This window comes from Sminthopsis crassicaudata, chromosome 2 (assembly GCF_048593235.1).
Source record: "Sminthopsis crassicaudata isolate SCR6 chromosome 2, ASM4859323v1, whole genome shotgun sequence".
In the NCBI taxonomy this organism is placed as follows: domain Eukaryota; kingdom Metazoa; phylum Chordata; class Mammalia; order Dasyuromorphia; family Dasyuridae; genus Sminthopsis; species Sminthopsis crassicaudata.
Window position 1 is genome coordinate 85637246 of NC_133618.1, and position 23408 is coordinate 85660653.

At 37.7% G+C, this 23408-nt stretch overlaps 1 protein-coding gene across 1 annotated transcript in view; it reads right to left on the reverse strand.

The window, feature by feature from the left end:
• The window catches only part of THADA (THADA armadillo repeat containing), a 418709-nt gene that overhangs the window by 384258 nt on the left and 11043 nt on the right, over window positions 1–23408 (reverse strand). The window contains exons 8-16 of the mRNA XM_074286698.1: window positions 21289–21479; window positions 20801–20895; window positions 18571–18791; window positions 16254–16945; window positions 12848–13002; window positions 9383–9538; window positions 7237–7359; window positions 4217–4340; window positions 987–1138 (exon numbers count right to left, since the gene is read on the reverse strand). Coding sequence (XP_074142799.1) covers window positions 987–1138; window positions 4217–4340; window positions 7237–7359; window positions 9383–9538; window positions 12848–13002; window positions 16254–16945; window positions 18571–18791; window positions 20801–20895; window positions 21289–21479 — 1909 coding nt within the window. The remainder of the gene's footprint in view (window positions 1–986; window positions 1139–4216; window positions 4341–7236; window positions 7360–9382; window positions 9539–12847; window positions 13003–16253; window positions 16946–18570; window positions 18792–20800; window positions 20896–21288; window positions 21480–23408) is intronic.

Sequence of the window (23408 nt, forward strand, 5' to 3'; positions counted from 1 at the left end):
TAGCCCCGGCAGCCGCCATCACATCTCTGTAGAGCTGAAACAGAAAGGCCACAGCAAACCCCCAGTTTTGTTATTTTCCTGGCTTCCAGAAACATCTTCCAGCAAGAGCAGAGACAAAACTGGAAGTTCCCAATATACCTGACTTATTACAGAAATCCCCACACTGCGACTGCAGCAGGCCTTAATGAAGCTCCCATACCCAATTCAGAGAAGTAGATGCAATGCATGAGGGTGAGGGAAGGGTGTGTGGGTTTAAGAGCTGGGTTAGAATAAAGTTCAAATAGTCAGAATTTCTGAGTTTCATTCTTCATTTTAACTATTACAGTCTTTGGGGCCAGAGACATCTCACTTAACTCATCACCAAATTCAGTTTTTCAATCTACTAACAAGGGGAGGTCCAAGAGTTATTTAAACATTGTTGACAATATATTTTGGAACTAAAAACAAAATGACCTCGTATTTTTATAACTTACTTTTAAATACAGCCTTCTTCAAGGAAGGAAGAGTTTGAGTAAACAAAATTGTCAGAAAATCCTAGATCTCTTTTTGGCCAATAAGAGCAACTTTCCCCACCCAACAACATCTGGTCAGTGTGGATCATAAGAAGCAAAGCTTCTTCTTGTTTATTCCACTTTCTCTTACTCTCTACTGCCATTCCAATAGATCTATTAGTGATAAATGAAATGTTCAGAAGACACAGGAAGAGGAGAAACAATGGACATGAACGATCTACAAATTGGATTTTCTGTCCCTGACAAGACAGTAGAAGATGTATTGGTCTTGGGGTCTGAGGACCTGGATTCAAATTTTCATTCAGATATTTAGTTCCTACATGTCTCATATTTCTTCATATGAATGTGAGGATTTTGAACTGAGTCATCTCTAAGTTGCTTCTGACTCTAGACATATAAAAATTAGAAGTGGCTTCTACCCACAATGAACACACATTAAATGGGTGGGAAAAAATAACACTTCCAAATACCTACCTGAAAATGTATGATAGTTTTTGGTAACTTCATCAAAAGATCGAAGGCTAAAATTTTCACTTCCTCAAAAGTGCTTGAAAAACATTCCATTATTTTTTCAACTCGGGCAAAATCAATCTCCTCAATCAGCTGAAACACTGCTTGAGCTTTACCTAATTTAAAAACAAAAACAAGCACATATCTTTCAAAAATCAATAAAAGTGAAAGAAAGGAACTTTGCAATTATTTATAAGATTTGCAGAAAACAAAAAAATCAGACACCATCTCTCAACCACAAATATGTACCTCAACAATAAAAACATACTTTCTCTACTTTCTCCTTACATAACACTTTTGATGTCATAAAACACGTTGGCATTCAACTTTATTGCTAACATGTTTGCTTAAATAAGTGAGTGCTTCACAGCAACACTAGCCTTCATCTCTTAATGACTCTGTCACATTCCCTTCCAAGCCTTCTCTTCATAGGGTCCCCACTGCATTCCCCCCTCACTGTCATGGACCTCTGAATTCCTTCAACCTTTCATTTAAGTTCCATCAAATATTCTATGCTCAAGTCAAACTAGGTCACTCTGTCCCGTCTCCATCTTGCTTCCTTCCATCTCTGACCCTTTGCCTGCGCTGCCCACATTTCTGGAATGGATTTCTGAGCCTGTTTCTGTCTACAGAAGTCCCCCTCTTCTTTCAACAGCTAACCCATGTCCTCCTTTGCCCATGAAGCTTTCTCTTAACCTATGATTTCTTCCTCTTCCCCCAAAGCTGAAGAATCCTCATAGCCAGATTCTCTCCTTTGCTCTTATTTCACTCATTCTTCTATGAACAGCTATAATAATAAGCTGGCATTTAGGTAAAGCTTTAGGGTTTGCAAAGCTATCCAAAGCAACTCTATGGGGCCGATTCTATAATTATCTCCATTTTACAGATGATGAAACTGACCCAGGGGAAGAGGTACCCAAAGCAGGACTCAAATGGAGTTCTTTCTGACCCAAGCCCAGTGCTCTTTCTTCAAAGTGCTGACTACAAAGCTGGACATGGCACTCACCATCAGCCTGTAAACTCCTTGAGAGTAGGGTCTGGCATGTATCTATCTTTGTATCGAAAGCCCCAAGCGTGGTGGCTTTGCACACAGTAAGTTCAGTGATTGTTGCCTCCCTCTTCTCACTTTCTATGCTTCCTTAAATGCCTCCTTATCTTTTAAACCATGTGGTCTTCCCATCTAAATCACAAGCTTTTCAAAGGCAGGAACCATAACTCCAACTTTTCTGTAACCCTAGCACAGAAGCAGAGAATTCATTTAATAAATACTTGATGACAGCAACAAACTTGGACTTAGACCATGATCCATTGGTACTTCCATCTTTATCTAAAATCATGTAAAATAGGATGGGATATTGTTCCCAAGAGAATATAGGCAGAGGCTATAATCTGAAAGGCAGGAACTGTTTTATTTCTGCATTTGCTTCCCCAATTTTTTATATATACTAGATGCTTAATAATGTTTGTTGAATTGAATAAATAACAGCCATGTTGAGTATATATTTGGACAATACCTCCCATTCTAACACATTCCCTCCATTCCAGTTAGGTGAATCTGGCCCTAAATATGGTTCATATTTCAAAATCTCCACCTTTGCTTATTCTGTGTCCCCAGGTACCTCTCCACCTATCCAGATTCTGCACCAGCACTAACTCTCCACACAAAGTCCTCCAGCTCTGTGGTTAGAAGGCATTTCTTTCCTCTGAACAAGAGGAGCCAGCATAGAGCAGTAGAAGGAACCTTAGCTTAGGGTTAGATGACCTGGATATGGATCTATCACCTGTTAGCTGGACCATAATCACTTCACTTCTTCTTGCAAGAAAAACACATATGGTAACAGGCTAATATTGTGATAGCAGATATTTCCTATTACACTTCCTTTCTGTCATCAAATAACCACAATAACTATAGTGGAATGGCATTAATCACAGAAAGTCTTAACCTGGGGTCTCTATGAAAACAATTAAATCTTTACTTTCATTTTCCTTTGCTTTCCTTTGTAATATCTTTATGAGAAGGTATCCATAAGCTTCACCATACTGCTAAAGGGATCCATGACAGCAAAAAAGATAGAGGATCTGTGCTTTATCTAATTATATTTTATTGAGTCAAGACTGAAGACTGAAGCATTCAAATGTATTAAACTATTTTACTTATAATAGACTGAAACTGGTATTATTAAGTGTCAATGTAACAATCATGGAATCCCTTGTTCCCTTCAAAAATCCAACTCAAGCACTATATCTCGAACAAATATGGATTTGAATTTGAATATAAATGTCCCAGTTCTCCAGCTGCTAAAGCCTCCCTCTCCTTTCTTAAGACAAGGTAGGTTTTTATTTAAGACTAATACAAACAAACACATAGAGAAGACTATCTTTGCCCCTAGCTGAATGACAAGAGGGGAACTAACAAGAAACAGGCCTCTCAGTTTGTGCCAACGCCAGCAGAACTGGCACAGAACCCCCAAACCAAAAAAACAAAAATCCTCATTCACAAGGCTCCTACACAATAGAAACCCTCCACGTATATTACAAATATAATATCTCACATTGATCGGAAAGATGACTCAAAAAGGAAAGTCAAATGTTCATTTCCCACAGGAAGAAAAAAAAAAAAAGAAGCAAAAAAATGTTAAGAAACCAGAGTACCTGGAAATGATACCCTGGCACTGAATTTTTACTGCCTGGGTGAGGTATGACCTCTGTGACTCTGCAAGAAGCCAGTGTTTGTGCCACCAAAGGCTTATGGGACAAAGAGCAAACAAAAGAATCACATTTCAGCCACAAAGCCTTACTAAGGATGTTCTCTGAGACAGAAAGAACAATTATTCTTCTATGATTTTTTTCAAAAGAACAAATTGATACTATCTGGGGAAAATGGTTGGGGGTGATTCTGCCTAAAAATCAGCTTAGAACATGAAAAAAAAAAAAAAAAAAAAAGAAAACCACAGTTATCAGTTGGCCAGAAATAATCACTCTAGACAGCTGTATTTTTATCTTCCCCACTGGGAAATCTGATTGTTTCTAAACAAGATCTATTGTAACTTATCAAAACCTCCCTCATTAAACTAAATTAAAAAAAAAAAAAAACCCACTAACTTGAACCAGAAGAAAGCAGAGTGACTTCTGGGGAAGATAAAATGCCTTCATAGAAAACCATATTTTCCCCCTAAATTATAATGAAAACTTACCTTCTGGGACAGGAAATAATTCTGTGATTGAGCCTAAAATGGTTAAGACTGTAAATTTGGTTGAGTGGGAAGAGCCAGGAAATAGAGCTCTGAAAAGAATGTTGCAGATGGATGACATAAAATCCTAAAAGGAACAACAATAAACAATTTACAACAGGGGAAAGAGTTAACTCAAAAGAGGTGATAATGAGTATATTCAAAGAAGCATTTGGAACAGTATTTTTAAATGAACAAGACTTTCAACAGTCAAGAAGTCAGTCAAAAAATTTATAAATTAACCACATGTGCCAGGCATATTCTAAGCTCTTGGGACACATAGAAAGGTAAAAACACAGTCCCTGCCCACAAAGGAGCTAACTTTCTTCTGGAGAAGAAAATGGGCAAATAACTATTTATGTAGAAGACATAAGACAGGAGAAATGTAATGCAATCTCAGGACAAAGGTGACAAGAAATGAAGGGCTTCCCTACCTTTTCCTTTTTCACACTATACCTCACACATGTTGGCTTCCCCTTCTACTTCTATGTCTCAGCTCATGCCATTCCCTGGGCCGGGACCTTCCCTCAGCTTCACTTTTAAAAATCACCTTGCAAGACCCTGAAATTGCTACCTCCCTATGTCAGATCCACCAGAAGGAAATAATCTTTCCTACCTCAAAACTCCCAGTACACTTCATTCCTATCTTATACTCTTAGGATTACAGGATCATAGATTTAGAGCTAGAGCAGAGTCCAACTGTTTAATCAGAGTTTATTATTCTTTTTAAGTGTTAAAATTCACTACATATCTGTACATGAAGCTTGTCCTCCTTCCCACTCCATCCTGTGCATCTCCCCTTGCACCCAGCACTAAGCTCCATATAGAGGAATGAAGCTTTGTTGAAAATGTACCTCCATATTGGATTGTCAGTGTGGGGAAATCAGTTTTTTTGCTAATGTGTTTGTCTAAAATATCCTTATTAGTCTTGCCCCCAAATAGGAAAAAAAAAAAAAAAAAAAAAGGTAAGTCTTTCTAAGCCAATTAAAATACTAGTCCTTTGGGTTAAAAAAAAAAAAAAATCTAAAGCTCCATATACTTAGCATCCTTACCAAAAAATATCTATATAAAATTTAGGACCTGCTTCCTGAGACACATAATGTTAACAAAAGAATAAAGTAATTCAAGGCTATTTGTGAAACTTAACAGTAATACCTATTTTATAATTTATATTTTTTATTAATAATATATAATGATATTTACATAGTAATGATTGCATTAATATAGTTTTTAAAGTGGACAAGGACACTGTGAAGTGGATACCACCATTATTGTACAGGTGATTCTGAAGGATGAAGCTTGCCTAGCATCAGAGGGGATCTGGGAACTAGTGTCCAGCTCCGTAGCTTATACTTACATAATACTTTAACCTTCAAAACATGGAAACTAGTGACAAATTAGGGAGGCAGACAAAGAGAACTGCCCCTTTGGGAAGGGATTTCCTGATCCCATCAATCAAAGGGCTTCAAAACCCAAATCATCAGTGGTTGGAATGACTAGACTTCTGCATCGGTTGTTGTTTCCTAGAGCAGCAAATAAACCTGTTGTGTTAGCCTGGATGAGGAAAAGCGTTGGAGCAGTGACTTCACTGATAAAGGGAGCTCCCTACATGGGGAAGCTCCCTGGACCGCTGAAAGCCAAGCCGCCTTTGGGTGCCCAAGCAACGAGAGGGAAGCAAAGTGCCCAGGGTTATCAGAGTCGGGCCTTCCTGACCTCCAGGCTGGCTCACTATTTGCTACTCCATGACACAGAGGGCTGTAACAGGAACACATACATTATCCCCTTCCCCAAAAATAGACTGTTTTATTCCTGCCCACATGTTTGGCCTTCTTCCCCTACGTAGCTGGACTTCTAGTTTTCTATTTAGCACCATGGTCACAGAACAGTGCAGAGTCAGAATCTGAACTTAGGCCTCCTAAATTCAGTCTAGCATTTTTTTCAATACTAACCCCAAATTAAAGTGACTTGTCCAAAAGTCACAAAGTCACTGCATGGACCCTCTGGAACTATGCTTGATCTAATCAGTGCTCTAAGTCTTTAGTTAGTAGATCAGTGGCCTTGGACCTCTACAGAAAGAGGGTGAGCTCTGGATCCAGAAACCTTGGATTTGAATTCCAGCTCTGCTCTTTACCATGTACATTTATTTGGGTGAATCCTTGGGCTCTCCTGGGAATTATACCATCTCTAGAGAAAGAACTAGGAGGAGCTAAATGGCACAATGGAAAGAGTCAGGAGGTCCTGAGTTCAAAACTGTCCTCAGACACCTAACACTAGCTGTGTAGCTCTAGGAAACCTTGAACCTGATAACCTTGAAAAAAAAAAAAAAAAAAGGAAAAAAAAAAAAAAAAGAGGGTCAAGATTGTCTTTAACGGTTCTTTCAAAGGTCACCATCCGACCAGTTTCCCTAATGAATATTGAAGTAAAATTCTTAAATAAAATATTAGCAAAGAGACTATAGCAAATTATCTCCTGTATAATTCACCAAGTAGGATTTATACCAGGAATGCAAGGCTGGTTCAATATTAGGAAAAGTATTAGCATAACTGACTATCTCAATAACCAAACCAACAAAAATCATATGATTATCTCAATAGATATAGAAAAAGCATCTGACAAAATCTAACACCCATTCCTATTAAAAACACTAGAGAGTATAGGAATAAATGGAGTTTTCCTTAAAAATGGTCAATAAGTATCTATGTAAAAGCATCATATGTAATGGGGATAAAGTAGAACCATTTCCAAAGGTCACCATCCTCAGGACAAGTAACATTAAGACATTTTTAGCACTTTAAGGTTTACAAAGCACTTTTTCTCTAATCTGACCCATAAGCTAGAAGGGGGATAGTGAAAAGGGGAATAAAAAAGACAGCACAGAAAATCACCAGCCTCCAAGAGACTTCTATTTATTCCTTTTAATGCCTCATTTCTATTTTTTGCTTGTATTTTTTTTAAGTCTAATTTTCTAGAAATCTATTACCTACCTTATATTGCTGTAAAGTCTCAGAAGGATTCTTCTTAGTTAAATCATCCAAAGAATCTTGCTGGGATTTATTTTGCTCCAATTTATAAAGTACCTGAGAACTTTCCTGTATTCTGCTGAAAAGCTTTGGGAGGAAAAGAATACAAATGTCAGGATGTAAGTTAAAACTTACTAAATTTAAAAAATAATGATTCCAGAACCTCTTTTAAACTGTTTCTTTTACAGAACATTTTACTGTTAACATCAATGTAACTATGTGTATGTGCAAGTATGAATATGTATGTGAACGGGGGTGTGTGTGTGTGTGTGTGTGTGTGTGTGTGTGTGTGTGTGTGTGTGTGTGTGTGTGTGTAGGTAGGGATGTGTTTGTGTGTATATTTTCTGGACCTACAAGTTCATCAGTGAGAAGCCCTCCCATTGAGGAAACTCCCTATAGCAATGTAGACCAGCAACTGTTTAGCATCCTGATTGTTCTGGGCACTAAGAGGTGAAGGGATTAATTCAGGGTGACATGAGAGTATGGCATCTAAGTAGTTTCTGACTCTGAAGCCAGCTCTTGAGCCACAACCTTGTGTTCTCTCTATGTGTCTCTTTCTATAAAATGGAAATCTCTAGGGAAGCAAAGAAAACCTGGGGGCCTATGGTTTGATCCTGAAGGAGGATAAATTCAGTCAACAGGAAAGTGGGAAAGAATGTCATCCCACCCTCCTCCCCCCACAGCCAGTTCATGGGCTTGTTTCTAACACAACAATCCCACCCCCAAACTACCCCTCTCCCATCTGTGACCTGTTCCCCATCACTCCCAGTTACCCTCACCTCACTTCCTCATTACTTCATAGCTAGAGAAAACAACTTTTCAGTGGAGGGCTCTGAATTCTGGAGCAGCAACCAGTGAGTAGCCCCTCCCCCCCCTTATACTATATATTTTCACTGGGAAAGTAAGTAATACAGGATGAGCAGACATGAATAAATTGCAATAACATCATCAGTTCCTTCAAACAAAATGGGATATTTGGAATAACAACAGCATTTATGTAGCACCTACTATATGCCAGGCACTGAGCTAAGCATTTCACAATTTGACCCTCATAACCACCCTGGAAGATCGGAGCTGTTATTACCCTCATCTTAGAGATGGGGGAAATGAAGCCCAAATTCACAAACTCAGGAAGTGGAGCCAGATTTAAATTAGGCCTTCATTCATTCATTTATTCATCAATAAATATATAAGTGTCTTCTGTGTGCCAGGCACTGGGCTATGTCTTCCTGAATTCAGGTCTAGCACCCTATCCTGCCTCAGGGTGACAAGCACTGTGCTCCCTCGGAGTTTTCCTTTCCTTACATCCTCCCCGGCCCCACTCATACCTTGTTCCAACTCTCCTGATTTCTGTTGAGTATACCATTATCCTCCCAGGCTGTCACTCTAGCTGTTGTGCTTTACTCTTCATTTTCCCTCACTCTACACATCTAATTAGATGTCATATCTTGACACTTCTACTTCCACCAGAGCTCTCAAATCTCTGTGCTTCTCTCTCCTCACACAGCTCCCACCCTAATTCAGACCTTATCACTTTTTGTAGATTATTGCCCAACTCACAATTCTTCCCTCTCTAATCTTTTCTCTTATGGCTGTCAAAACAATTTTCTGAAAGTACAGATCTGTCCATGGCACTGCCTTAACTCAATAAATTCCAGTGGCTCACTGTTATCTCAAGGATTAAATATAATTTCATCTTTACCTTGCCCTTTGCAAATATCTATTTTTGTATAAGTTTTATAATACTCAAAGTTATTAATACAGTGGTATACAAAACAAATTATGAATAAATATATACAAAGGAGTCTCGTGCTCAAAAATGTTTTACCAAGGGTTTGTATGATCATATATGTGTAAACATTTACAAGCCTCTACTAAAGAGGGCTGAGAAGGAACTTCCGGTCAGGTATTCTATTCCCTAGACTGCACTTAAGTCCTTCTTTTAAATGGCACTCAGAAAAGGTGATTTTGTGACATTCCCACTCTACATTCCACTGACAAATACCAATGACATTCTCTGTGAGGAAATCTACCATAGTGATTTATGTTAAGTGCCTGGCACCGTGTCAGGCACATCGGTAGGTGATTAATAAATGTATTTCAAGGCTACCTTTTGCAGAAGATAACAGATCTGCTGCCTCACGCCTGGAGATTGACTATTCAGGTTGTAAAAAATAAAGAACTGAATCAGCTGCATCTCTTCCACAGAAACAATTTCAGTGCTGCGATGACTTTCACAGAGCAAACCTAAAGCATCGATGCGAACCTAAATGAATAAAAATGAGAAAAAAAACAAAAAATTTAAATTTTTGATAAAATACAACAGAAAACAAACCTTCTTAAAACACTGACACAACCACATAAGCCCTAACTAGAGGGAGCTGTCCCACTGGCATATGGAGATGATTTTGGGGTGATTTTCTTCCCCTACCTTTATTGATTGTTTCAACACATCATGCAAAAGTGCAACATACTCATTAAGTGAATCTCCTAAAACACACAGAAGATAAAACAGCACAGAAGGCTTTAATCACCAGTCAGGCACATTTCACTGAACATGGATAAAACTTTTCCGAGGCCCAACAACTCTTCCTTCATGGCATTTCTCTGATTCATCCCTGTTTTGGGGCTTCCATTTCCCAAGTATTCCTGTTCCACACCTGGATTACCAGCTAGTGGCCAGGTTCTTGGCTCTCCTTACTCTGGTCCATCCTGCCAATCTAGAGACCAAGTCAATCTTTCTCAACACTGTTACATTATATAAATGATATTCATAAGGGTTCTTTATTACCAGGGCTTTTGATCCATGAAGTGACTTCGCCCTTCCTTACTCAGTCCCTCCAATTTAACTATCCTGTCTCATCACTCATTGCTATTTGACACTGCACTGCCCTCCAACCAGGCCAGTCCTGTCCAATGTCCCCCTGCAAACACTCCCCCCCTACCTCTCTTATTTATTACTCACTCATAATTCGGTGCTTAAAACAGCCAGACAGCAAAATAATCAGGACTCACTTCCTCTAAGAACCATGCCTTGGCTAACATAACCTTGTACTGTCTCATTTGGTGTTCCTTACAAAGTTTCTGTTTATTCTTATATACTGAACATAACTTACTTTATAATTTGTTACCTAATTGTTTTATCTATGCTTGTGTTACCTCCCTAAATGGAGATAGGAACTGTCTTCTAACTTTACTCCATGTCAAATAATTATTTGTAGAAGCATATGACCTACTAAGAGGATGCATCCTCTACATAATTAAGTATAATATAAAGTAGAGGGACAGAGGAAGGATCCAAAGTACTTTAGGAAAAGTTGAGGAGAGAATATTCTCCAGTGTAGGAGTAAGGGCAGACTTGTGGAGGTGGCATCTGGCCTGAGTCTAGATGGCAGAGGAGGATTCTAAGAGGGAGAGGTGAGGAGGGAGGGTATCTCGGGTATGGGATATGCCTTTGTATTGTATTTCTTCGACTCTTCTGAGCCCACTGCCACCTTGGGGCAGACCCTTACCCCTTCTCCCACCCGGACTTTGCAAAGGCCTGCTGCTGGATCTGCCTGCCCCACACCTCTCCCCATGCCAGTCCACCTCCTCTAAGGCACTGGGCTGGCCTTGTTACCCCTTCTGCATAAGCTCCTCCCGGAGGGACCAAGTGTACAATCAGTCACTTGGCCCACCTGTCCATTGTTACACTTGACTTGCTCCCCGCACTCGGTGATGGCCTAACAGTGGCCTCCTTGCTGACACTTCCTCTCCCAACTCCACACTTTCCTGTCCCCTGGACCTCTTCCTCCTCATCTTCGATTCCCTCAAGTCCCGACCAAAGTCTCACCCTCTACTAGAAGCCCTGGATCCCTTCATCTAGCGATTCCCTCTTGTCCATCACCATTGGACCTCGTGCATATCTTGTCTGATAGTTTTTCGTATGGTGAAGGCAGGGACTTGTGTTTGCCTTTCTTTACATCCCTAGGGCTTGGTGCATAGTCGGCTCCTAATAATTTTTTTTTAATTTGAATTGACTCAACATGATCATTTATATAGAAGTGATCATCAAAGCTTCAGAGTGGATAAAATTAATCAAAGTTAAAGTTGGTAGGTCTACAAGGAAAAAAAGGTCTGGAATAATCCTTGAAAAATACCCACAATTGGGTTGGATAAAGAGAATATTAACCAAGAAGAAAACTCAAAAAGTGAAGTCAATTAGGTAAGAAATTAGTCAGGAAAAGGCAATATCACAGAAACCAAAGGAAGAGAGTATTAAGGAAGAGGAAGTGGTCACCAATAAAAAATGCAATAAAAAGTTCATAGTAATTAAAAGGTCATTGGTGAAAAGCAGTTGTTTGTTTGTTTTTTAAATATATAATAGTTTTTTTTTTCCAAAACACTTACAAAGAGAGTTTTCAATATTCACCCTTGCAAAACCTTGTCCAAATAATTTTTTAAAAAAATTTTGGAGACAATGGGGTTAAACAACTGACTGGATTTGAACTTGGGTCCTCCTGACTCCAGGTTTGGTACTCTACCTACTGTGTCACCTTGATGCCCCATGACTAGCTAGTTTCATTAGAAAGAAGTATGAGCTCTGCATCAATGGCATCAAACTCTAATAGAAATGGATTCCTGAAGGTAGTATATTGACTTAGAAAACCACAAATTAGCATTATCTATGTTGCATTGTATTTTGTTTCTTTTACTTAAACATTTCCCAATTCAATTTTAAATCCAGAGTTTTGCGGGCTATAAACCAGGAGTGTGACACCTCTATACCTGAAGTGAAAGAAAGGAAATGGAGGCATTAAGGACACCTTGTCCTTCATAGGAGTCTGGACATGAAAAGAAAGAGAGCCATGAAATGCTCATTGGAGGGGATGGCAGCATCAAGGCAAGGCGTTGTTGTTGCTGTTCTTTGTTTGTTTTAAGGAAGGGGAGAACTGGTCATGTGTGTGAACAGTCAGAAGGAGCCAGGAGAAAAGAAGATTCTGAATTAATGGGAAGGTTGAAGTGAAGAAGGGAAGAAGGAGGGAAAGGCAGGAAGGGAAGAAGGATAAAGGCAGGGGCAGGATCTTAGAAATGAGTGAAAGAGCTGGCTTTGAAGAACAAGGACCACCTCAGCTCTGAGACTGGAGCACAGGCAGGGGAGGGTGGGTAAAGCTGGAGACATTCTGAGCTACGAAAGGAGGGAGCTCACTCTAACGTGGCCGCAGTTGTCTCCCCAGAGAGGGAGGGAAGGGAGGTTTGGGAGTGTGAGGAGGACTAGTCAGGCCCTCCCATATCAGTGAGGACCCTGCAGAGGTTGGATAAGTTGAATTTGCAGTGAACACGGTCAGGACAATTTGATGAGTTCCCCTGACAACATTCAGCAGCCCAGGGGAAAAAAGGCAGACAGAAGGTGACAAGGTCTGGAGCAAACAACAGAAGAGGAAGGGGCAAACAAGTCCATCATGGAGGACAAATGGTATCCCCTTCTTGCCCCAAAGCAGGGGACTAGAGCACAAGGCTCTTTACAAGATACTAATGAAATACAAGGAAGGACAATTCATAACTTCTATAATTTCAGTGATTCTTACTTACTTACCTGGCAATGCTGATGAACTAAGCCTTGTTTTATTTTTGCACTGGATACAAGGCTACCCCATGGAACATGAGACGCAGACGGTAGATGTCCATGAGCCCTGGCTGTCCTAAGACAGGCCATCAGAGCTCCCAGGGAGCCTCTGCTGTCACGGGACCCTAAAGACAGGAGTGGGGAAAAGTAAGGTAAAAACAACTTACACTGATATACCAGCATTAAAGTGTCATACAATGTCAGGGGCAGTTTTAAATAATCACACTGCCTATTTTTCTAATCATATCATATCCAACCAAACTATTTCAGAAAAGAAATATATCAAATTTTCCAAGAAAAATAATTTACCAAAAGGATGAAGGTTATCTAATGTTAGGTCCTTCAACTGTTCACACCTCAGAACCTCTCTGTTATTTGTATCCCACTGCTCCTCCTTCCAAACTCATTCTCAGTCTATGAGAGGGCCTCCTACTCTGCTGAGAACACACACAGTGGTCCTCGCTCCTATCTCCCACCAAGATCTTGTTCCATCAATCATGCTCTCTCTCTGGCAACTTTAACCTTTCTTTTTCCACTGCCTCGTTTCCTTCTGCCTTTGAACATGCTCAGGTCTTCCCTCTCCTAAAAACACTGCCCTTTGGTCCTGCCATGCCTTCAACTTGCCATCCCATTCCTGTCCTCCCATCTTTGCCAAACTTCTCAAGAGAGCTGTCTACTAATGCCACTACCTCCTTTCTCTCCATTCCTTTGGAATAAGACTTCTGTCCCTACTTCATTTATTTTTAAATATTTTTATTATGAACTTATTTAGCTTTACATATAAAAAAAAAACCACTTACTTAACATGACACTGGAGACAAGTATAAGAAATTCCTTCAAAGTCAAAAGGTCATAGAACTTAGAGCTAAAAAGTGGCTTGGGAATCACAGATGATAAAACAGAAAGGTGATGTAGCATTGAAAAAAAAAAGCTACAAATCATGGAGTCAGCCAGGTACAGAAGAAAAGAGTACTGATTCTGAAGTCAGAGTGCTTGGGCTTACATTCTACCCCTTAAGGCTGTCTACAGGTATGACTTTGGATAAATCAATTATTCCCTCCATCCTATCCTCAGTTACTCACTTTAAAGTAAGAAAGTGCAACCCCCTGACCACTGATGCCCGTTCCAGCTCTAGATTTTACAAACCTACAATATCAACTCCAAAGTCCTCACCTTTAAGGAGACTAAGGATCAAAGGGCTTCCCCGACTTGTTTGAGATCACAAAGGCAGTGAAGAGGCAGAGCAAGGATTCAAATGAAGATCCTGACCCCAAAACCTACTCTTTCCATTGTCCCCTTTCATTTTACAGATGAAGAAACTACAGGGCATTTCAGCCACTTACCCTTCCCCACCCCAGACAAAAAGTGGGTTTGGGCCACTTGCAAATCCTAAAGACTAACTCATCCAAAATCCAAATACCTTTTAAGTCACTTCAAATCAAAAAAATTACACCTGGTGACCTCAAGGAGTTAAATGTCCTACCCAAGGTCACACAATATTTAATACACAGAAGAGCAGACATGAACATTTGGGTCCTCTCATGCAAATTCAACACTAATTTCTTTGGGTAGTTACATATAAATATGAGTAAACTAAAAGCATAAATTATCATCAGTACATAGGCTACTGTTCGAGTTAGTCTTTCTCAGTATTATTATGTCACTCTTCTCACATCTGTTGTTCTTATCAGCGAGATGGCATGCCATTTCTGATACATGACCTTGTTTGGTTATTCCCACACTCTGAGCATTGGGACTGGTTTTGATTTTACTGTGCAAAGAGTTCTCTTTTTCCTTTTTTTAATTGCTTCTTTGGGGGTATCCTAAATAGCAGATTACAGGGTTAAAGAGGGAGGAGCATTATCAGTTTTATTATCACCAATAAAAAAGTAGCTGAAAATCTGAGAACAGTAAATCAGAAGATAATCAGCAAGGGATAGTTTGGGTCTGAATCCAACTTTGAGTGGACCACTGATATCAAATGTAAATATCTCCAAAAACAGTGTCTGTTAGGCCATGTAAGCACCTAAAAGCATGTGAAAGATAAGCATCAGAATGTGCAGCCTCTCAGAGAAGGAAGCAGAATGTACATCAAATATAGACTTTGTAAGGATTTCTTCTAACAGAAGCCACAGCCATTCATACTCTATAAAGATATAGTTAATTTTTGGGATGCTATAATAGGCTGGATAGTTGCACTTTACAAGAAGGCCAGTGCCTTTGTCTCTTCTGTACATCTTAGGACAGCATTACAATCCAACCCTAATAACTTCTGAAGCCCCACTCAAAAAGAGAGAAATCGTTTCTTTTATTCCTATACCCACATGAAAACTACTCAAAGGCAGCTACAAATAAATATTGGCAATGCATTTTTTACCTACAATCATCAGAGATTTTCCTAGAATCATTTCTTCTTCAGCTTATTTTACAGATGAGGAAACTGAGGCAAAGAGAATTAAGTAATTTGCCTAGCATCACACAACTAGTCAGTATCTGAGGCCAGATCAGGAAGATGAATCTTCTGACTCTAAACCTGGCACTCTATCCACTGGGCCACCTGGCTATTCCAATTTGTACTGATGGTTTTTAGTCTTGAAGAAAAATAAGTGAAACTTGGAACACAAGGTTTGGCAAAGGTGAAGGTTGAAAACTATCACTGCAGGTATTTGGAAAAATAAAATACTATTAAAACAAAAACAGAAAAAAAGGAAAGTAAGTGAGTTAGTAAGCATTTGTTAAACTCCTACTATGTATGAGGTATTGTACTAATTGTCAGAAATTTAGAAAAAGGCAAAAGCATGGTCCCAGTCTTAAAGGAACTTATATTCTAAAGGAAGAAATAACATGCAAACAATTACATACAAACACAATGAATTAAGTGCAAATTATGAGTGTTCTTAAAAGGAAGGCAAGAGCTATGATTAACTGATTAAAATGTTTAGTATACTCTGTTTAAGAAAGTAGGGATTCGCTTATGCATTTTAGAAAGAGAAGAAACTAGACCACTATCTGAAAATGTGACTTATGTGAACTACTTTTTCCCTGATGATGCAGGTAAATAAGATATGACCACTATTTATTTGTAGTTACCTTTAAGAAGATTTCATCTGGATATATAACCTCAATTCCTTGCTAGCTGTGAGACCCTAGGCAAATCACTTAATCACTCTCTGTCTCAGTTTCCTTATCTGTAAAATGAGGATAAAATAGCACCTCCTTCCCAGGGTCATTGTGAAAATCAACTAAAATACTATTTGTAAAGTCCTTAGCATAGCTCCTGGCACACAATAGACTTAATAAATGCTTCCTTTCATCTTCCCCCCTCATTCATAATTGGTCTTTCAGAGAGCAACAAACTACAATCAGATTTTCTTACCTATATTAATATTAGTAGAAGTCTGAAGAATCTTCACCATGTAACCAAGGCTCTCAGGACTGCATTTCAATAGCTTTGGCAAATAATAATCAATTATATAAGAGGTTTGTTCCAGGTTCCCTTCACGCAGTATGAGGAGCAGAGGAGAAACCCACGTCTCATGCCACTGGTCAATCCAAGGACTACAAAGAGCCTGGGATTTCAAATGATTCTTGTGATTTTTAAACATGGTTTCTAGGAGGTCACTGGCATAAGGGGCCAGTGACTGATCACCCATCACCTCCAGGATCTGAGAAGGGATTGTTTTATTCACTGCTAAAATATTTTCAATTCCTACACAGTCCACCAGGCAGCTGAGGCAGGTATATTTTCCCTTAACGTGCCATTCCACCCTCAACAGGCTCTCTATAAGTCCCAAGAAAAAAGGATCAGAGACACAGTCAGACCCTTCCACAGTGCACTGGTGTATCTGGAGAAGATTTTTGAATATGGTTTTTGTTTGGTGTCTCACAGCATCCAAGGGATGTTCCCAATGAGTATAGACGTACTCCAGAAGTCTCCCAACTGTGTATGAATTCCCATTCAGACTGTTCTTTAGACTCAAAGAACTTGATTCAAGGATATCTAAGGCTGAATTGGTCCAAATCACCAAAATTCTGGACAAAAATATTTCCAAGCTTGATTCCTTGAGCCTGAAAGAAAATAAGTTATATTAAAGATTAAAAGTTCACTTAAAAAAAAAAAACCCGAAATTTTTATTATGACTTTTATGATGATTTAGAATTATAAGCTACAAAAAAAAGCAATGAGACCACAATATAAAATTATTATTAATAGTACATAGGAAAAACAATATAAATAGTTCCAAAAAGATTTCATTACATTCAAAAGAGTCTACTTTTAAAATTTAGTGTTAGTGTAGTCATTTTAGTCATGTCTGACTTCATGAACTCTTTGGGGTGTTCTTGGCAAAGATACTGAAGTAGTTGGCAATTCCCTTCTGCATCTCATTTTACAAATGAGGAACTGAGGTAAACAGGATTAAGTGATTTGCCTAGGGTCACACAACTAGTAAGTGTCTGAGAAGAGATCTGAACTCAAGAAGATGAATCTTTCTGATTCCAAGCCCAGTGCTCTATCAATGCACCAACTAACTGCCCTACTTTTTAAATTAATTTGTAATTATTTTAAATGTTCTCTCTGATACAAAAAAGCTGCAATTTCTTCTAGAGGATAATCACATAGTCCCAAAATGAAACCTCTAAAACAGAACTGGAAGGTAAAGTTAAAAATAAGTACTGGAACATGACATTGTCATATTTTATCTTTATGATGGCTGATGACAGACTGAATCTTTAGCTTGTTATTTTAAGTATGCCACCGCTTTCCAACTAAAAGGTAACAAAGCTTGGAAATGAAATAGCTCTATAAATTGTGTTGCCAAGATTTCCTCATTAAAAACAAAGACGATATGAAATTCTAATTGTAATTTTACAGTTCAAAATGTAACAATTGAGGCCTAAATGTTTAAATTATTTTAGAAATTTTAGTCAAAGACCCCTGTGGTACTGAGGTGATCCTAGACTCTCAATGGCATAAGGGGAATCCAGGCTTGACAATAGACCAGATACTGAAATAGATAAGTTGAATCCAACTAAACAAGACGGTAAAAATGGACTAGATTGCCTTAAGAAAACTGCAAATCTCCCTTAATTACCTCAAACTTCTCCCCAAAACCAGGATCCATCTTTTAAGTATTTCTAAAAATGACTCCAGTCATATAAATCTATAGTCTCTGAAAAATGAAAAATGATTTATCACTAGGGAAACATGGAGAAAAGGATGTGCATATGATAAGTATGAATAAGTTGCCCCACATAACAAATTAGGAATTCTCAAGAAGAAATGGAGCAAAAGATGTCATCAAAGAAATACATGATTGAAAAAGGAGGACAGACAAGAGCAACATGATGCTGCTCATTAGGAGAAGAGGAGAAAGGATCTTAGAAGTTTGGAGAGACCTCTGTAGTAACTTATAGGAAGCCCTGGAACAGAGTGGTATGAGAGCCACAGATGGATCGCTACCTGTATCATTAGTGGGAACATTCCCATCAGTGAAAGAGCAGTTCCCCTTGAGAAGTTCAGGCCCCCAAAACATACACCAATTGTTTCCATTTGTCTCGTTTTATACCATGGTATAAAATTTTACACAGACACCTAAAGATATTTTATTCAGCTTTTGTTTTCAAATGGCTTCCAATCATGACCAAAGCCATTTTTACAATCAAAGATGGGACAGAGCAAAAACTAAACTCACTGCAAACTCAGGGTGAACAAAACACGGGCAATGTCCAAGAGGAGTCTCTCTCCGCTCTGGCCCATGCTCCCATTCTTCCAGCTTAACATTGCCAATGCGCCTTGACAAAGGAAGAGGAGGGCTGGCCCGGGGATGTCCTCCGTACACAGGCTTCCACAGCTGCTCATGAACCACTCAGGCACCTTGGGACTTTCCACTGAATGAAGTATCAAGTGGTTCACCTGGAAAAAAATTAAATTATATTAACACACAAATCACCAAAAGAGCTTTCCCCAAAAAGTCACCGAAACAAGAAGTCCAAGTTATATTTGCCCTGGAAATTTTCCCTAGAAAATGACAGAATTAGTAATAGTTGCAGTAATGAAAAATATTAAGGGTTTTTCTTTTTTAAAATGTTAAGCTGCTAGAGGGCAGGGGCCACATTGGTTTTCAAATACATGACAGCATAGTGCCATCTGCAGGCAGGTATATAACAAATGCTGTGTGGAAACAATTTAAAACAGCTGAATTATGAAATTTTATTCAACTTGTGAGAACAAGTGAGAAAACTTATGAGAAAAATGATCCTTGTAATAATAGCGGGCACCCAGGCAAAGTCAAATGAAGAATTAAGAAGGCTATACCCATAATGCAGGCAAAAGCCCAGCCTCACTAAGAGAAAAAGTGGTAGACACTTGACAAAATGTTTACTGACAGGATGGACTGGTTGATTTAGACCTGTAGTAACAGATTAGAAGGATGACTACTTAGCTCTCCACTTCATTCTGTCTGAAAATAACACAACCTACGAGAAGTTAAAAATAATTTGATTAAATTTTATCTAATGGCATTTTAAAAATTAATGGCTATGTTTTTTATTGCCCTCAAATATGTCATAGACTAAAGTTATGTCTTTGTAGACTGAAAAAATGCTAAAATTCAAAATTATATTAACAACTGATAAATTACAATACATGTGGAATCCAATAATGACCAAAAGTTCTATTTAGTAGCAGATTATATATTGAAATTGATTACATATCAAAAATCTATTAAATGCAATTTAAATTTTTTATAACGTGAATTTACACAATTTTAAATGAGTGCTTTCTAACCAAAATAAAAACAAAAAACAAAAACAGAATCCCCACCACATCGCAACAACAACAAGAAATATCAGTAGAGTATTCCTAATGTGGGTATTCTCAGTGTGGGAGCTCCATTCAACAATTCAGTCACAGCCCATCCATGATTTTAATAGATAAGTCTTATGTGACTGATACTCACAGGTGTTAAGCAAATTGCCCAGGAACATGCTGCTAAGTATTAGAATAGTATTTGAATTCAAACATTTCTAGTTCCAAGCCTCGCATTCTATTTCCCATCCCATGCCACTTGTATTAAAAAATATTATGTAGAAAATACTGTAAACACTAATTAAATAAGCCAAACTCTTTTGGGGTGGGGTGGGGTGATTACAGGTCTCATGTTAAAAGCTATTCAATGTTCCAGAAGTTGAGAAAATTAGCACATCCTCTGCAAACAGGGGCATCTGCATCTATATGATCTATAAGTATATATCCCTTTATTCATCTGGATTTTGTTCTGCATATCTTCCATGTTAATGATAAATACTTTGCAGATCATACATGCTCCTGTTTTTTGCTTCATTTGAGATTAATAATCAGAAGATTTTTAAATAAAGTTTTTTTTTTTATTTCAAAGAATATTGCATGATTGTTTTATATATAAAAGATTCCTAATTAGAGGAAAGTCTTTAAGGCAACATTTTACTCTGTCAGAACAAATACTTGTTTTTGTTTTTTTTAAATAATAAACAGCAATCACAGTGGGTTTTTATATGCTCTTCTTTGTACAGGCTATGTTATGCAATTGAATATAAAACCAAACACTATCAATATATGTGTCTCATAAATAATTGGAGGCAAAAAAAAAAAGACTTATTTAAAAAATGCAATAACATGTAGATGACCTTTAATAGTTTAAAAAAAAATTGGGGTAATCTACTGGGTTAGTTTTTGATATTTACTACACAGGCATGGATAAATTAACATGATACAGAAGAAATCTTAATTTCAACACATTCTAAAGATTGTAAATTAACCTAACACCAAAAGAGATTTGGTATAATAAGAAAAACTTTAAATAAATAACATACATACCAAAAACATCAAAATATATTACATTTAACAATATTTACTTAGTATAACTTACAGAAAGATCAACTTACCAAACCAGGTATCATTTCATTAGTATCACATAGAGTCTTAATGAGAAGAATAACGGCTAATCCAGATGTACTCTGAATATTCTGTAAGAGGTCATCTATTTGGCAGAAAAACAATGTACTTATTAAAAAATATAAAAGTCTTCTTCAACAATTCCTACATAAACCATCAATTGTACCCTCACACTACAAATTAATGTAAGTAAAGTATTTAGCAAGCTTTGCAGCCTTAGACAAGTGTCAGCCCTTATAGAAATTAAAAAAAAAAAAAATAGCATTTGTGATTTCATTGGTAGAAAAAAATTTTCTGATTGATAACCTGCCTCTACAAAAACAGCAGCAATTTCTCTGGCATTCATAGACTCAATGAGTTGTCTAAATTTTCCACTTGCAACCTCTTTTCACCTAAGAAGTTTTATATTTCAACAGTGTCAGAGGCAATTCCAATTAGCACATAATGATACTTATCCTCTGAACACTGCTTCACTTACCATTCCTTAGGATCTTGGAGAAAATGCTTAGTAGATCACACATGCTTTGCCAAACTGGAGAGCCAGGGATCTTCCAAAGTTCTCCCTGACTGATTTCTTGTCCTTTCTGCACTAGCATCACGGAGACTCTGATGGTGATCAGCAAGTCATGCATCAATTCTGTTTGAGCAATATGGTTTCCAGTAAACTTTCTAAAGATGGAGAAAGAGGACATCATGAAAGTGAATTTGAATAAGTTTCCCTATCCTTCTTCTACTCTCCTTATATGAAAAGCACTCATTCAAAAGATGAAAAAATTCATACCTTTTTGCCAAAAAGCTACAGAAAGATAATTTCCTCTAAATAAAAAAAATTTCCTATTATCATTAGCATTGATTTGCTTAATTTTCTTATTCTATGGGTCACAGACTCATTATTTCTTTCACAAACCCCTAACAAAACGCCAACCAACAGTATGATGGATGGAGACGTGGGTCCAAGGACAAATCCTGCTGTGTGAGCAGCAGCACCCTATTTACTTTGATTCAAGTAAAATCTAGTTAAAATTAAATATTAATTAGATTATAAGATCCTTGAGGACAAGAAGTGTCTTTATATGTAGTTGTATCCCCTGTACTTAGCATAGTGCCTATCACATGGCAGTCACTTAATAAATATTTATCAACTGACTGATATTAAGGGAAGCCCCAGACTCGAAAGGAAAGTTATGTCACTAAAGAACAGCATCCAGAATGGATGACGAGGAAAAGGAGAAGTAAATAGAATTGCTGTAGCCAGCCAGCCCTATATTCTATACACACATACATATAGCCTGTGAAATCTTTACTTTTTAGTACCAAAGTGAATAACTCCCTACTTCTTCATTCCCTTTTAGCTCTCTATCTCCTCGGCAACTCCAACTACTTTCTCTGCAAAAAAAGACAACAGGTCAATTGCCCTGATTGCTATAGCTTAAGAATGATTTGGTCCTCCATGAAAAGTCTGCTTTTGAATGTTTTAATCACCTCATATAGGCCAAAGAGAACTTGCCACCACAACAGATGTCATAACTTCTGCCACACTAAATGAGGCTCTGACAATTACAAATCTTCCAGAATTTTTTCCAGATTATTTACAATTTTTTTCTCATAAAGAGGTGCTTTTTGCTGCTTCTTCATTATTAAAAAGTAAAATCTAATGCAAATTTAATATTTTTATTTAATTACAAATAAAAAGTACTAGTAAACAAACCACAAAGTGGTACATTTATTACCATTCCCTCTAGAAATAATCATATTCAGATCAAATGAGATGATAATTGTAATGCACTTAGCACAAAGCCTGGGATATAGGAAGACTGTCTAAGTGTTTTGAGGAGAGGGAGGAGTATATCTTCTCAGAGAGACAGGATGCAACATTTAGCACAGGGCCTGGGATATAGTAAGTACTATATACATGTTTTTATTATACTTATGATTACTATTACATCTTCCCAAAGAGAAAGGATGCAGCCTTTAACAAAAGGCCTGGGATACAGTAAGCACTGTATAGATGTTATTATTATTATTATTATTATTATTATTATTATTATTATTATTATTATTAGATGAGAGATAGGATGCCCAATATGCACCAAAATGCCAGAGCCTTGACTGTCACCTGTTTTTGTTTTTGGCAAAAAGTGCTTCACCTTTTTAGTTGACATACTCATGAAATAGCCTTAATCACATATCTGTCACTCCTAATGGACTACTGACCACCACCAGGCATAATACTAGTGGGATGGGACTTATTGTTTTATATCCCAAATATCTATACTCTGTCTGTTACACAGTAAGGCATTAATAAATGCTGATAGAATGAATTGTTGTGGAAAGATGTAGGCTAGGTAATTATCCTATTCAATGTTGAAAAAAATATAGAAACTTCTGCCATAGAGGGGAAATCTGCTTCTCTTTCTGTCTCTATGTGTATTTATGTTTATCTCTCTTATTTTCTTTCTCTCTCTCTCACACACACACAGAAATATATATATATATATATATACATATATATATATATATATATATATACACACACACACACACACACACACACATATATACACACACACACACATACATATTAACACATACACACAC